The sequence below is a fragment of the Dicentrarchus labrax genome, unplaced genomic scaffold (genome assembly GCF_905237075.1).
Source record: "Dicentrarchus labrax unplaced genomic scaffold, dlabrax2021, whole genome shotgun sequence".
NCBI lineage: Eukaryota > Metazoa > Chordata > Actinopteri > Moronidae > Dicentrarchus > Dicentrarchus labrax.
The window spans coordinates 18,290,462-18,307,449 of NW_026136709.1; the positions used below are offsets into that span (position 1 = coordinate 18,290,462).

At 38.6% G+C, this 16,988-nt stretch overlaps 1 protein-coding gene across 1 annotated transcript; it reads right to left on the bottom strand.

The window, feature by feature from the left end:
- Window positions 1-12,748: 12,748 nt before the first annotated feature.
- LOC127369541 (inositol monophosphatase 1-like) lies at window positions 12,749-16,699 on the bottom strand. The gene is made up of 9 exons (XM_051411010.1): window positions 16,532-16,699; window positions 15,293-15,392; window positions 15,001-15,140; window positions 14,780-14,884; window positions 14,370-14,415; window positions 14,166-14,274; window positions 13,686-13,794; window positions 13,125-13,276; window positions 12,749-12,960 (listed from the first exon to the last, which is right to left on the bottom strand). The coding sequence occupies exons 2-9, from the start codon at window positions 15,356-15,358 to the stop codon at window positions 12,833-12,835; spliced, it is 855 nt and encodes a 284-aa protein (XP_051266970.1). The 5' UTR covers window positions 15,359-15,392; window positions 16,532-16,699; the 3' UTR covers window positions 12,749-12,832.
- Window positions 16,700-16,988: the final 289 nt, after the last annotated feature.

The following is a 16,988-nucleotide window of genomic DNA, read 5'->3' on the forward strand; positions in this document are numbered from 1 at the left end:
ATCTAGATAATTGAAACAAATGCCCGTTTGAAACCAAGAGTGTCTGCTTAATTTACAGACAATGCGATTCTGAAGCATTTTTGGAGGCAACAACTCTCCATCAGTGTGTCCCATTCATAAACGCTAACAATGTAGCTGCAGTCAGAGCAGTTTGAAGCGAGGAAAGAGCATAATGTAACAGATGAAGATTTTCTAGCCTCCTGAGAAGTTAACAAATAAACAGAAAACAGTCATCAGAATACATTAGCTTTAATTGGAGTCTGGTCGACCAAAATTTTGTGAAATGAGCACATGGTCTAGAAAATGTGCTCGAAAAGTTGGATAAAAATACATTTTCCTACTAAAGGGTGCCACAGAAACAAGCTGTAGTTTGACATTAAAGGCAGAAAGTTTGGGTCTGATGATTGTGGTTGGGGGTAGACAGTACTGGAATGTAACTAAGTACATTTACTAAGTAACTAACTAAGTACTGTACTGTTTGTAGGTAATTACTTTACTATTTCCATGCTACTTTGTATTACTACACTACATTTTGGAGGCAAATATTATACTTTATTTATATTATACTAGATATATTTTAGCAGCTTTAGTTACTTTGAAGATTCAGATTATACAAAATACAAATCAACTAATAAAGTATGATACATCGCTGTCATGTATAAAGTAATTAAAACTAGGTCCACATTTACTAGCTGCAACATTAAATTGATGCTTACATATTAATGCATTGATAATTTTAATCAAATAATGTAATTTATTTATTTATTATTCTGAAATGGGTAGTGCATAATAAGTACTTTTGCTTATAAATTTTGATGCTAATACTCATTTACATTTTTTTTAAATGCAGGAGTATTTCTTCCACCATTGGGGGTATGTAAAGAAATGTGCTATTAGGAGTTGTAAATATTTGAGCCTTGAACCTTTTGCCAATATGGCATTGAAAGAAAACGGCATTGTTCCAGTAAGAAAAAAACATACAGCGGCATTTATTTACAATGATGGAAAAAACTTCCAGAAAATATAAGGCTTTTAGGCTCTCTTGTAAAAAACCTTTTAAGTGTTCCTCTGTTATTAACCATCTTTAGCTAACCACCTTAGCTTTATCCTTTTTAATTTATTTTCAAATTGTTTTAGATGTTTTCTTTGCATTTTTAATGTCCAAGGCTGGTCACTCTAGTATTTCCAATAGAAAGATTGCATGGCAAAACTCATCAATTTCAATGGATAGCTGGTGAAATAAATCCCCATAATCTTTTCAACTTTGGTGACTTTAGACACAAAAACTGATGGTGTTGACCAATAACAAACATTATAGCCGTATTACCAGATATTTTTACTGGATTATGTAAAGCTCTTTGGTTGCTTTCTGTATGAAATGTGCTCTACAAATAAATGTGTTTGCCTTTTACTTTTTGTTGATTGATAAGAAATAGCTGGTTCCTTAAAGCTTTGATGTCAGCTGAATGGTTTCCATGTTAATATTTCATCTTATAATACTACAATCACATAAAAAGCAATACATTAAATAAATCTTCACAAAATTCATGTCTGCAGACTGCAATCAGTGGAGTTTTTCTTGTTTTGTCCTGTTGCCTGTTACTGTGTTGTTTGAGTCACCTAGTGCGAACTCAGAAGATTTTTTTTGTTTATCTTAAGGCTAAAGCCTGGGTCCTGACCAGACACTGTGGGGGACAGTTATAAGGACTAGCGGTCCATGCCTTGAGCCGGCACTGATGGTAGGGTAGCCGCAGCACCCCTTCCCCTCTACCGGTTCATCTGGCTCCCAGAGGACCGGTGGTAAACACTGCACGTCAACCCCGAGGCCAATTAGCCTGCAAGATCAGCCCAGTGAGAGGCCTGCTGCAGGAGGGAGGGGGACTTAATTCAAAGAGCAGACTCTGTGAGAGTTCAGCTATCCTAATCGCTAAAAGAGCTCAAGTCCCAGGGGTACCATTCAGGCTTTCAGGAAATATAAAGGAGTTTTATTGTTTGCAGAAAAAGTGTTGAAATAATGCACCATGGTGATTTTATAATCATGTGGTGTTATAATATGAAAATAACAAGCAAGCGAGAGGTATCTACAGAGAAGTTGTTAGTCCGTGACCCTAAAAGGCAGATCCACCCACAAACTGAGCTTCTATCCACAAGACAACGCACGTTTGGGTTTTTTTTTTGTTATTCAGGCAATGATTTGAGAAATTGAATTTTATCTTTAGTTTAGTGTCCATCACAACACTGAATGAGGCTCATAAACTGTAATAGCATAGAAAATGTGGGAAACTGAGGTTAACAGGAGAGCATGTGAATCACAAAACTGTTAATTAGAATCACACAGTATCCAGGCAACAGTAACAGTGCACCAAGCGAAATTAGCTATTTAGTGGGGCACCATCCTGCTCCTGTTGGCTCTCCAGTTGACCTCTGCCCTGGACACTTACTCTGTGCCCATCATGTTTTACTGCCAGATACTGAAACCGTAATGCTACAGCCATACTTTCACACTTTTATTTCATTATTTGTTTTTCTCAGTGAGTTTATTTTTTCAAAGCCAAACATCAATGTTCAAGAATATACAGAACCACGTATAAAAAAATACTATACATTTGAATGCAATTACTTGAACTTGAGATCAGATCAAGAACTATTATGTGCTATTATGTGGGATCCACATCTATTCTATAGCTGCTTAAAACACACAGATCATTATTTACACAGAGGCTGTATAAAACAACCCTCCTTATTGATTTGCAATAATTGTACGCATGGTAGTACTTGGTTGTAATTGTGAAAATATGTAGTCAAATTACTGTATGTGACCAAAGCTTCATACAAAAGTACACTGTTCTCTTTGAATCCATAATCCATTATACATTTGTATATATAGAAATTGCACAGCCCACTTATACACTTGGCCAATGCACACATTTGTTTACTTATATATTCTAAGTATTATTCTTTATTTCACACTAACCATTTTAGCACAGCCTCATGGGTACACCACCTGGTACCATGCCGTTATTCCAGCGGCCCATTATTCCGAAACCCCAATAGTCTGAAAAACGTCTCATTGGGCCGAAAGCCCATTTGTCAAACAGCCTGTTATTCCGTAAAACAAACGGCCTTTGCTCCAAAGGCCTGTTGTTATGAAATACACACTTTTGTATCACCAACTTACTGACGTGACTTAACTGACATACTTATTTTAACTTAAATCATGATCTTTTCCTAAACCTCACCAAGTAGTTTCGATGCCTAAACTTAATCAAACTGCAACCGTTTCACAGCGTTAACCATGTCTTTATTATTGTTACCATGACAGTCAGTGACACCTGACTTCGTCTTTGCTGCACATCCAAAACTCCGGGGAGAGTGTGTATTTCTGGAACAACAGGCTTTCAGAGCAGTGGGCTTTGTTTCCTGAATAAAGGGTTGTCTGACAAATGGGCTTTTGGCCCAATGGGACGTTTTTTAGACTATTGGGATTTCGGAGTAATGGGTCGCCGGAAACGGTGCAGTCCCTTAGCATGTGACAAATATAACCTTTAAATCTTTGAATCTTGATTGTGGACACCCCTGTCCACATACTCTACATTTGTGTACTTTAGTCCGTTGTCTGTTGTTCATTGTTTGGGCTAGACACTTTAGTTCTTTATTCTATAAAAGTGTACTTTCAAGTTTGTGGCAACAGTTAGGGAAGTCTTATTCACCAACTTAGGGTTTTAGCCGAAAGATGGCTTCCCAGTTTGGTGTGGAAGGACTTGACTGGCCTGCACGTTGGGGATGAACCGGGCCACCAACCTGAGGCCATTATCGCCCACCAACCTCCCAGCAACCAGTTTGTAGTAGTGATAGTTGATATAGCAGCAGATTAACACCAATGGATTTGGAATAAGATGCTTACCAAATTATAGGAAAACATATATGGGTGAAATTACACCCATATATGATTTCACATACTTTTGTTGTACTTGACTTGTATATAAAAAACACATTTTTCTGTTTTTCTGGACCTTTGTTGTTTTGATATTTTATAGCTCTTGGGTATATATTCTAATCGTGTTTATCTATACCACTACTACCTACTGCATGCAGGGAGCTTTTCCTTATCCAAAGGTAGAGGATGTTCTATACAGACTGCAAAGCCCTCCGGGACACCCTTTTGATTCTGGCCTATAAAAATAAACTTGACTAGACTGGAATTGATTTGACAACCCACAGAGTCGAGTGAAAATTTTGAGGCCCAGCTCTTATTCTCACCTCTAGCACTGTCCTGATGCTTTGCTCGATGTCATTATACAAAAGTTTTTGGGCAGCTCTTCAAACACCATTCAAACGCTGCTGAGAGGATCCATCCAGTGTAACATTTTTTTTGGTTATCCTCCGTGTCATGATGGTTGATTGTGGACTTTCTGCTCGACACAGGCCATAAACCTTCACAGACACAAGCAGCCTAACAAGACTTAAGCATGTCTGCTTCAAGACACCGAACTAGTGGCTTCTCTCTCCCTCTCTCTCTGTCTCTCTGCTTCAGAAAATGAGAGGAGCATCTCAAAAAATGTGACTCTATAACAGTAGCCTGTGTGTCCCTGAGGATACTGAGCTAGCACGGTCTGCCAGTCTATCACACAGGAGCACACTGCTTTTGTGACAAACTGGCAGACTAACATCTTTCATTCCTGTAGCTCCTCTGTGCTCTTCTTCTTCTTCCTAGACAATCCTCACAATAACCTCGGTGGTGAGTGCATGACTACACAGTGTTCCCCGTTGCTTTCTGTTGATTCAGTGCAGCGCACTGGTGGATATCAGCACTCGAACACTCCACATTCATTTAAAAAATGTGTTGAATACACAGCAGAGAGCTGTCAAAACATCACAAAAGGTCAGAGTACAGATTTAATTACTTTTTATTGTGTGCCACGCATGTGTACAACACTGAATAACAACAAATATCCCCACTAACCCCCACGTCATTTGCTTGCAACATAAAAGTCATGCTTTGTCAAAGTTTTCCAGAGGATGGACTTACATACAAGCTCTATTTTATCAGGTGAGCGGCCTGGCCATCCTTAAATCCTTCAGAGGCTGTATCCATTACAGGATCCATGAGAGGTGGGTAAGAGGCAGAGAGCATGGAGGGGCTGCTTCACTGCACACCACACAACCTCTCTTTACACTCTAACTGGCAATTGTTAAATTCACACTCGTGTCAGTCTTCACGATTTAGAGCCCTGTCAGGTATCTCCTTGTGGACAAAACTTCCCTGAAGTCACTGATGTCTGCGAATGAAACAGAAAAGTAATTCTGCAGTCTGGTGGCATTGCTTTCTGTTTTTTTTTTTTTTTCTTATTACACAGCGTCCTTAAAGATTCATGAGGAAACTTGCATTCAAACAAGCTTAATATCCATCCTTTTTCATACTAGTAACAACACAGTCTGGCACAGGGGAGTGAATCATAGTGCCCCAGTGACTTGGAAGTGCCCAGATATGCAAATGAGTGAGTTGGTGCAATAGATTATTCAAATGCATAGTTGCTTTGCCTTTGGGGTCGCCCTGCTGCTGGGCCGTGGTCACTCCCCGTGCGTAATAACCCCCTTGTGCTGTGTTTCCTCTCCCCAGTCGGGGGGGGGTTGACTGTTTTCAGACACACGGATGACACAAGGTGACACAGTCTAGCCGGTGGCCTCACAGGCCACCCACACAAGAACTGAATGGATGAGTGGCTGCTTGACGTCCTTTTCTTAGAATTTCACAAGACGTCTGGCTTATTGGAAACATAAATGTGCAAACTCATTTTGGCATTGATGCAGTGTGGTTTGTCAGAGCAGGAACAGAGAAGGCAAAATGGAGGAAGTGGTTTAAAAAATTAAGTTAAAAGCCTTAACCGACTTCAAATGCGCCATCGTGTTGCTAATTATTGCCAAGATGAATAATCACAGTCTTAAAAAGTCTTTTAAAACAGCTCATGCATATATGCTTTCATTTTTTTAAATGGTTAAAAAAGATTCAAGGACTCCTCAAAACTGCTGGGCACTGTAGTTTTAAATAAACAGCAAAAAATGCTGCATTTTGTGCTGTTTTCAGGTTGAAATTAATACATGTTTGGTGCTTTCATATAGTAGATTCCAACCCCACAGTCCTCTCAGATAAACTCAAGCACACGTTCAACACGTATTATTTTACACTTAATTATAAAAAAGTGTATATTGTGTTTATACTTGAAGTCAGTGTTTGGATGGTTTCTTCAAGTTTGCATTCACTACCACATGGAGTCGCTCAAGTTAGACATTTCAACCATTTATCCCTTACTGTTAGCTATTAGAATTATTTATCCATGACTTTTTGTTAACGATTTTAACCATTTATTGACTTTAAAATGTTTACGTCTCTGCTTTCTCGCGAGCTAGTTTTCATGCACTCTTAACCACAGCATGTCAAGACAACGCTTCATCTGGCTCAATATATGGATATGTTTTTAAATTAAATTGTAATTTCTATTTGTTCTTCAAATTACTGCTTCTGTTTGATCTTCCAACATAACCCCTGGCAACAAAAGCCCTCATGATAAGCAATCACTGTAGAACAGCAGGATGGTCAACTGACTCAAAATAAACTACAGTGCCCATGTTTATGATAATGAAGAACCATGTCACTAATGTTTTTAATCATTTTTTCTATTTTATTGCACAGAGGACTAAGCAGGCTGTGCTTACACAGATATGGATCAATTCATTTTTGGTTTCATGCCATCTGTTCACAATAAGAAAAATAACTCTTCCGTTTAAATTTCAAATCCTTCCTGAGATCCGCCACTCCTGTCGATTAAAAGTGCAAGGTGAGGCTAGTACAATTTGCATGGTTATTTGTCAAATTAGCGACTAATAGGAAACCCTCCCCCACTGCAGTTTGATCCATCTGCCACTGGTCTGAGGCTGTAACTGCTAATTGCTAACGCCTACACAAGCACCAGGCAGGGATATTGATTCCTCATCCTCACACTGCAAACATCTTGAACGACACTGAGAAACCAGTGGCGATAGACCAGCGCATTACAGGGCATCATGGTGCTGCGGGAGGGTAATTTACTGGGACCGTGTACACACATGAACGTACTGCTGCGCTCGCACTTAAAAACCCCTTCGACTGTAACACGTGAGGACAGGTGACAAGTGGTTGGAGTGGAAGGAGAGTGCAAGAAATGTGCTCACTTAGACGAAAAGTACAGCATCAGCAGATGTAATTAAATCTCGGGTATTAAAAAGCAAAGATTAAGTGCGTGTTTAATGGATCAATAATGATGGACAGACAAGACAAAGAAGATTAATCAAAGTACTCAGAAAATAGAGCACTTAGGCAAGCAATTAATATGTCAAGGAAACCTCGGAGGGACAAAAATCCTTTAAAATAAATGTAAGAACGGCTTCAAGGGCTATTACTTAGGATTATCACCATTGATTTTGTCTATATCTGTGTGTGAGTGTGATGTTAATATTCCTATTGATTCACCACGTTTGAGCAGCTTTTGATAGACACCACTCACATGCTGCATCTCATAAAACTTTCAGTTTTAGATTTCATTACAATGTCCCGACCGTTCCCTCATTTCCTCAAGGAGGGTTATGAATATCGATCCAGATAGAAAGCATAAGTTCAGCACATGCTTTGATGAAATGTGTCTCAACTTTTCTTATTAGTGTAATAGTGCATCAAAAACAACTGGGACTGGGAGCCCCCAAGTCAATATGGCTGCCGGCCAGGACAAGCTAATTTCTTTGGCTTTGCTTCAGATGTTTTGCATAACATGACTTAAACTGACTGACAAAAAGCAGAAGGGGAAAAGAAAAACACAGATAGAAGCAGAAATGGAAGTAGAGCTTACAATGCGTAATAATCCATGCAAATCACCAAAAGGGGACTGAACTGCACTCTATATCACTGGTTGTGTATTATTTTGTTGTGCATCTATAGCAACCACAGGCCTTTATTACCTAATGATGACAGCTAATGGTATAACAAGCACAAATTAAAGGGTTCCTGCCTTTTCCATTTTGATTATGGTTATTGTTGTTTACTGTGGTTTTATATGCTGGACCCACAGGATCTGCAGACTCAATCTCCTGCAGCCTGCTTTGTTTCTGGCTCTATTGAACCAGAAAAGATGGACTCTTAGTGGATATCTGGGGGCTTTTCTGCTTGTGATGGTCCCCTTTTTTTTCTCTTTGTGTGTTCAATTTCATTACACTTACGGACACACTTCCAGACATTAACTGTGTGAAATTAGGAAATCAAGCAGCAATGCTATCTCAGACCATTGCTTTGCTCTCCTAAACTCCCAGCACTATTGATTGCAGTGCATAATATACAGTGCATTATTGATTGCTGAATACATACATTATAATCTAACTGTTACATCATATATAATTTCTTCAGATTGTATGATTGCTTTCTCCTTTCCATGAAAAAGAAAGAGTATTTTTACTTCACTTAAGTATTCCACTTAAGTGGAAAAAGCTGTGATTGTAACACGTTCTGTTCTTGCAATGTGAATAACAACCATGCTGTCATGTCCAGGTTTAACAGTAACTTCTTGGTCTTGCTTCAGTCACTACCCCTTTACCTGCTCTTTCACAATTTCCCCTCTATAAACCTGCCTGCACACAGTTCCCTTTGTAAAAGCATGCTACCACTTTTATACAAAGAGATGACAGAAGATCTGTCAACCAGGTCCCTCTTTACTTGTCATGATGATGCATGCAGTGACAACTGCAACATTGGCGCATAAACAGTAGGTAATCGACAGAAAATGATCCAGTAGCTATTTAAATAATGAATTTAATCGATTTACAGTATTTTTTAAACAACAATGCCAAACTTTTGATTGTTCCAGCTTCTCAAATGTTGGAAACGGCTGCCTTGTCTTATCTTTAATTGAATATATTTGGGATTTTCACCGTTGGTAAGACAAAACAAGACATGCAAGACAAGACACAATGTTGTCTCCTTGAAATGTATACAACTAACTTGTGTTTTCTTTTAACATTATGAGGAAATGTTACAATACCATTGATACAGCACATATGAGTAAATTTTCAATCACAACAGATTTAATAATTTACACCAAAATATGCAATCTTGCACTAAAATGTCTGCTAGTGACTAAAGCATTGTTTAACTTTTGTATGCTTATTTTTAGGCACTGGCAGCACTTTGTAAACATTAGGGAAAAGTCATGGTTTCTGGTTTGGTTTAATACAGAAAATGTCTCCAGGGACCTGGGACACAACATATTTATTCTCAATCACAATCTTTTCCTATCCTTAACCAAACTGCTTTTGCTGCCTCGACATAATGACAGACTGGACTCGAATCCAGCGCTTCATGCTCTCAAAAAAATGTTTCTCTCTGAACATAATCCAGCCAACCAATTACGTTTGTTTTGACAATTTAGTGCTACACAAACTGAATTTCTAGGATACAGGGTTGGAAGACATCACCTTAGACTGAATGATGTGCATTTTACAATTGTCTGATGTTTTATAAGCCCAACAGTCATAGAGGCGTTCAGGCAGATGCAGCATCCTCACAAGTGAAGGAACCAGCTCTGCCTTTCACCTCTGTTCTTTGCCTGGGCCAACTTAAACTGCTACAGGTCTTGGGTGCAAGATTTTGATTGAGTCTGACAGAACCTGAAAGGACCTGAAAATCACCTGATAACATGAGCCACACAAACTGCATCTTCAGTCAGGCAATCAAAACACCAACAAATGACTTAATCTTGGTAGAGATTGTACCTCTTCCAGTATTTGGGCAGAGAGACAGGCATGCTGGCTATTGATTTTATTTCATTTTTAATTTATCGTCGAGTTAGTGAGCCTCAGGACTAATGGACTAATGACATGTGCCAGAGAGAAAAGCGAGAAAATTCTTGGAACGATGAAGCAAATTTGACAATGGGAGTTTTAACTGTAATGGACACAAGCTTATGAATGAATTATGAAGAGCGTCTTTGTTTGCTCCCATTTCCTGCTAGAGTTTATATTAGGTGTGTTGATTGTTGTTGTGTGTATTTTAAAGTGTTTGGATTCATGTTAGATAGGTCCATCGGGTCAGGCGATCATTTTCACTACGCTTTAGTTGCCTTACACCTGCTGTTTTATTTCTGTGATAATGCTGTTCTCTATTAGCCATTGCAAAGCTGATGTTCTGCAAACAAATAATTAACTTTACACCAGATGTAAATACTGTTAATACAATTTCAATGTTTTGTAGAGCCATTAAAGTTGATTCTCATGTTGGTGGTACTGTTTACCTCTACATATTATAATATAATTTATAAATATTTATATATAAACTTTATTACTCCAGATGACTACAGCCCTGATCATTTTCAATCTTATAATGAGGTTGGCCGACCCTATGATATATATATATATATATATATATATACATGTATACATAAATATACATATATATCTTTCCTACAGATGCAGTTGCCTAGAATTTGCTTATCTGAAAGGAGTGCATCGACATATCCGCTGACCGAATCGGGCGCCTGGGACTGTATTTTGTTTTGCAATCTGATCTTATCTTACCTAATTGTCAGCGATTATAACTTCATCCGCAATTAACCGCCCCATGATGACGTTGTGAGCTGGACCTCTGAAATTGTAGTATTAGTAGCCCCAAAAAAATAGAAACTAGATTACTTACTAGATTTTTTTCTCAAGCTTTCAGCCACATGTTATGGCCTTCATCACCTTATTCAGTTAACATGTATTTATACAATATTTATCTACTGAATAAACATCATACATCATTTTTTTCATGTTTCATGCTAATATAAAGTTAATATTCTATATGATTGCTGCTGGGTTATATTATATTGTCAATCATTCTTTTTATACATGTGCGTCACAGGGGGAGAAATGCATGTAACACTTCCTCAATGTTTCCATAAGCATGCTTGAAACTACATTATGGTTTATTACAACCAATTATTAATTGTTTATACATTTCCAACAACAAAATATTACAAATATTTTCATTCCAAAAGGCAATTTGATGTTGTTAAATGTTAAAGTCATTTTATCCAAAACCTGGTACTTCAGTAACACACAGACCTTAAAATAAATGACTTATTTATATTTATATTTATTCACTAGTTCAACTCAGAGGTAGAACTGTTTCATTGTCAATTATTCAGACGTCCTTGGATTATGTACTGGTTAGGATTTAGCACCAGGAAAATACAGATTTTTAAGTAAATATGCTAAATTGACTTTTATGAACTTGCGTGTGGTTCTCTGACCTCAGTGGCATTTATTGTATTGCCCTACAAGGCAAATTCCAGCCATCTGGTACTTCGGGCAAGTTCAAGCAAATGTTAAGATGTACTGTATTTGCAACTATTATCTGACCCGCTCTACTGCTACACATAATCCTCCCTACGTGACACATGAAAAAGAGATTCATATTACACATCTGATGCTCAAAGTGCTGTGGAATTAGATTTTGCCATTTGAAAGACGGACAAACAACATCTCTGTTCGAAACATCACACGTCACCTCATCATACACTACAGCGGTGGCAGATGTATAGTGGCATAATTATACAAAGAAACTGCAGTTATTTATGTTTCAAAGGCACCAGTTCAAACACGTTCATAGAATCCTCACCCCCTCCCACCTCCACCCAACCTCCTGCTGTTATTGTTGCTGCTGCTGTTGCCATTGTTATTCCTGCTGTTCATGTTGCTGCTGCTCTGTTCGCCATTGCTGTTTGTTACCTTGCTCCTCTACCTTTATATCCTGGAATTGTTGACCGATCTTAAGAGCAGCTGTTAATGTGAAAATCGTAGTAAAATATAAGAGGACAGAAATTAAAATACCTCATCACTTGGGTGGGGTATTAAGGGACTAAAGGGACTTCAGAGCATGCTGTCAGTCTCTATCCACAGCCTCTGTGCACTGGACAAACTTATAATAATTTGAAAAAAGCCTGTAAGTTTAACCACCAAAGCAAAATGAGAGCATCTTTAAGACCCCATCTAATTGCTAATGCATTACTGGCCTCTAGTGGTGAACAGTAGCATGAGTGTAATGAATTGTGTAAACAGTAATAATGCTGAAATAGAGGCTCTCAGGCAATATGGTGACGTTAACTGTAAGTAAATTATATGACACTTGACAGGGCCGGTGTTTATAGAGTCACTTCAGCATTGACTTAACTCAGTGCTAAGGACTGTTGCCTCTAATGAGGGTAATCACCCCGGCGGAATTTCACTAATTTCCATCAGATAATTACAAATTAGAGTCACATGAGACGGGAGGAGAAATAAATTCAGTGATAGGAAATTCAGTCAAAATAAGCATCAATCTAAGACGAGGCCAGCTTCTTTCCACCATCTGTTGGGATAGTGGGGGTGTGGCAGAGTTGAAAACAAATATCTTTGTGGATATGCGTCTGTCTATAAACTGACTAATTCATGTTTCATGTATGATTAAATGCATACATGGACAGCTATACACCAAAGACGTGTAAATGTATAAAATATATATATGTACATTGCTGCTATATAAGAATGCTAAGTGGTAAATTACAGCTGTTGCCCACTTCAGTCAATAGTTTTAATTGACAAATTGCAGAAGGGTAATCAAATGTAACCTGGAGGTCACTTTAGTTGGTGACTGAATTAAAAGTATGTGCAGCCAATGAAAGGCACACAGTATGCAGATTAATACAATCAGTGGTGATTACAGCACAGCAACTTTATTAGACATACAGTGACAGAGTGGACTTTACTTCTGGTACTCATTTTGAAATGTATATTCTCATTTCTTCTGGATCGGAGCGTCGTCCCTCACCGCTGGGAATATTTCAATTTCCTTGATGATCCGGTTAGCAATAACATCGTTGTTCGCCGAAACCATCCTTCGAGACATCAAATCGAACGGTCCCCCTGCATTGTCAAACAAAGCCTTTATAAGAGGGGTTCCACCAAAACACAAACCCTGCTTTGGTATTCACTTACAACCATTCATTAACTTTAGCTTGCAAGACTTTGCATTCAGTACTGAAGCTGCTTAATCACTACTCTGTGATCAGATTTGAAAGCATACACACCATCAACATCCAGTAGTATTCCCCCGGCTTCTTTGACTATAACCGCTCCAGCAGCTATGTCCCAGCAGTGGATCCCAATCTCAAAGAAGGCCTCCACCGCCCCTGTGGCCACCAGACACATGTTGGTGGCAGCTGTCCCAGACCCACGGAGCCTGTCAGGACAGATCAATTGGAGATTAATGAATACAAGTGCCTTGCAAAGGCAGCAAACAGTAACTGTAGACGCAGTGGTAGAGAAAAAAAGGGTCAGACTGGCAGGCAAACTGTGTCACAGATAGAAATGTGTCAGTGCCTTAATTTTATGCTTTTTTAACACCGATTATTTTAGAGATGATCAAACCAGAGTTACTGTGGTTATGCTTGGTTTTTAGTTCCATTTTGCAGCCGCTGTAAATGCACGTGCTATTTCACAGAAATTATACATTTGTAACGCATGATATTTTTTTACATGTTAAAGGTAGATTCCAAACTTAACTCAATTTTAACTGGTTACTCTGTCGTGGGTTTTGTAGGGCAGCACTCAGCATAAGGAGGCAGTGTATGCATGCCAAGACCACTTACCCATGCACCGGGATGCAGAGGATCTTCTGCATGGTGGAGAAGATCTTGGTTACTTTTTCCTTGGTCCTGTCAGTGCCATGCTCAGAGATGATAATGGACTTATTGATATCTGCAATGACATGCCAAAGGGGTAAGTATAATGTAATTATACTAGTGTGTGTGACAGTGACTGACTCACACATACAGTGCTGGCCAAAAGTCCTCCAAAGTGAATGTGTGTAACCTTTTTGATATATTTTTGATGTAGAAGATTCTGCCTGAAGGCTTTGTTAATATGTTCTTAAAATATATGTAACCCGAAGTCCTTGATGTGAAGGTGATGGCTGTAATGAATGTGTTTTCATATATTCAATTTCAAAATCAAGGCAAAGTATGACACAAGAGTGCTGCACTGCAAATCCCCTTTGTGTCCTATTCAAATGTGCAGAATAGTATGTCGAAACTTTTGACCAGTAGTGCGCGGGAATATGGCCGTGTTACCTTTTACATCGGACACCTGAATTGGTTCTTCGTCGCAGAAAGCTCCCTTCCCCTTCCTTGCTTTATACATCTTGTCCTCCAAGCAGCTGTAAATCACACCAAACTCCAACTGAACAGAGAAGTCATTATTTTAGCTTTCACGCACTAAGCAGGATGAACTACTTTTATTGACTGTAAAACGCTCACTTCTTTGATTTGACATACCTCCTTATTGACAGCAAAGGCAATAGACACAGCCACGAATGGGAATCTGCAAACGAGTAGTTTAATGTACATCATATATTATTACATAGCCAGAAAAGGGTACTTTTTCTTGCCAAGTGTCTCTATTATTAGTATTATATAGATTATATAGATATAGAGTGTATTTGCTTTCTTGCCACAATGGTAAGAATACTCTCATGTTGGTTAAATATGAAGAAATTTGAGCAAGATGTTTTCCCTCTGCTTCCAGAAATGCAATACCTGAAATTCTTGAGTTTCAGGTCTTGAAATTCCTTCCAACAATAAGCCATGCAGATACTGTTAATAATGGGCACTTCCAATGCTTATTGTATGTCCTATTACAGAAATTAAACACAACAAATTGTCCTTTAGAACCACTGACATCTTACCCATGCACAAAGTTTGTGGTGCCGTCCACAGGGTCTATGATCCATGTAGGTTTATCAGTTAAGATACAGGGCTCCCCCTTTGCGACTGACTCCTCTCCAATGAAACTGCAGCACAGAACAGGTGATGGACCAATATCAATATATGCAAATAATGCTTGCCTCTGTTACAAACCGTACAAGCATACGAAGATTCACACGTGTGTCTGTGGTGCACGTCTCACCAGTGCGTGCCTTCCCCGAATTCCTCCTTGAGAGAGCCGATGATGATTTTCTCCACCCTCTCATCAGTCTTAGTGACGAGGTCTACAGTGGAGCTCTTTGTCATGACCCTGATTTCACTCTCCCCGGCTTTGCGGATTTCCTAAACAAATGGAATATTATTGGCACATGCTCAGGAGGTTAAAATAGGGCATACTTTGATTATCAGAAAATGTCCCCAAATTCAGTTTTACCCTACTGCAAACACCACAGAAGAAATACATTTAGAGGCTATTACAGACGGCTTTTACGTACAGCTCCGGCTTTTCTTGCCACTTGAACAGCAAAGTCATAAGCCCTCTGCCATGGGTCATCTGCCATTTTGTTTGTATGGGGGGGTGTTACTGAGGAGAGCCTGTAACAGGAATAAAGCTTGTGAAAGTGAAACAAGGACTCACAAATTCATAAAAGTGCAGCTTGAATAAATATCAAATAATTAGAAGCTTATAAATGCGTAGCCTGACCGTCGTAAAAAAAAAAGGGGGTTAACATCCTGTCTCTGAAGCCCACAAAAGCAGACTTCTAAACCTGCATGCTTGGCACACTTCTCTTACAAAACAATGAGTTGCGTAACACTTCCGCAGCTGCATCTGTCCTGAATCATTCTATCATTCTAGATTTTAGACTTGATAACTGTGATTAAGAAATAGCTGTTGGCAAGGGCGCAAGTCTGGTTTCAAAAGCGGAGATGGGGAACAAAATGTCCCGATCTTGGAGTTCCTCAAAAAAATACATACAAATTAAATATATGCGAATGCTATAGGCTGCATCTTTTCACTTAGTTATTAAAATGCAACCATCTGCCAGAATGTTGGCTATTTCTATATTGTTATTAAAGGATTTCCCCTTGAAATCAATGAAAGGAGGCAGTGGTAACACTATCAGTTTTGTCCACAAGTGCTGCCAAAATCAACAAAAAAATGTACCTCTATGTTTCTGTTTAGAATAAAAGTACAAAAGTATTTGCATCAATATAAGTAAAGTTAGAAAATATGTAAATGTGCTCCTGCAAAACGGCCCGTTACATAATACCTATTAGTGGTTTATATTTAGTGATGCATTCATGTGTAAGCATCACTGATGGCAAAGGTGGGGCATTTGAACTACTCAATACATTATGTATTAGTTGATTTATACTTTATATTTATAATCTGAATCTGCAAAGTAACTAGTAACTCAGGTTATTAAAGAAATGTCATGGAGTAAAAAGATTAATATTGGCTACAAATAAATACAAGTACCTCAAAGTTCTTCTTAAGTAATGTAGTTGAGTAAATGTACTTAATTCCACCAGTGTATCAGAGTAGTGGCTGCTTTATCAAGAATTCACCCTCATACAGAGTTTTGGTGATACATTACACAATAATGAGACAAAGAAGTTATTATTATTCTTATTCTTATTAGACAATTATCCATTTGCTATCATGATAAACACACACCTGTATGCACAGACATGTATTATTCATGCACGGCTAAAATGAAAGGACACCTTACCTTGAGAAGTTAAGAAGAAGGGAGGTTGTCAGATATAGTTCCTCGGTTCTGGTGAACCTTCTTTAAAAAAGTTGTCTCATTGGAGAGATGAGACAACTTAAAAGGCTGGCATTACCGAGTAGGAAAAGTACTAGCACCGCCCTCATGTGTTTCTTCATACCAACCCAAGGGGAGGAAAAAAAGGTAGACCTGCAACAACACGATGCCACATTTGTTGTATGCCCATTTAAGTAGAAAGGTTTTGGGTGTCTTCACAATGTTTCTGAGCTGAATAATGTGGAGGTGTTACAGGAAGACACACCCTGCTGTGTACATTTCTGTCACGTCATCTGTCTGTCATGTGCATGCAACAACTGACATGACATGAGTCATTACATGCTGAACATTGCAGTATAGAAAATGCCATACTTTTGTTGTCAGCTCATGATCATTTCACTCATAATTCAGTTGTGAAAAT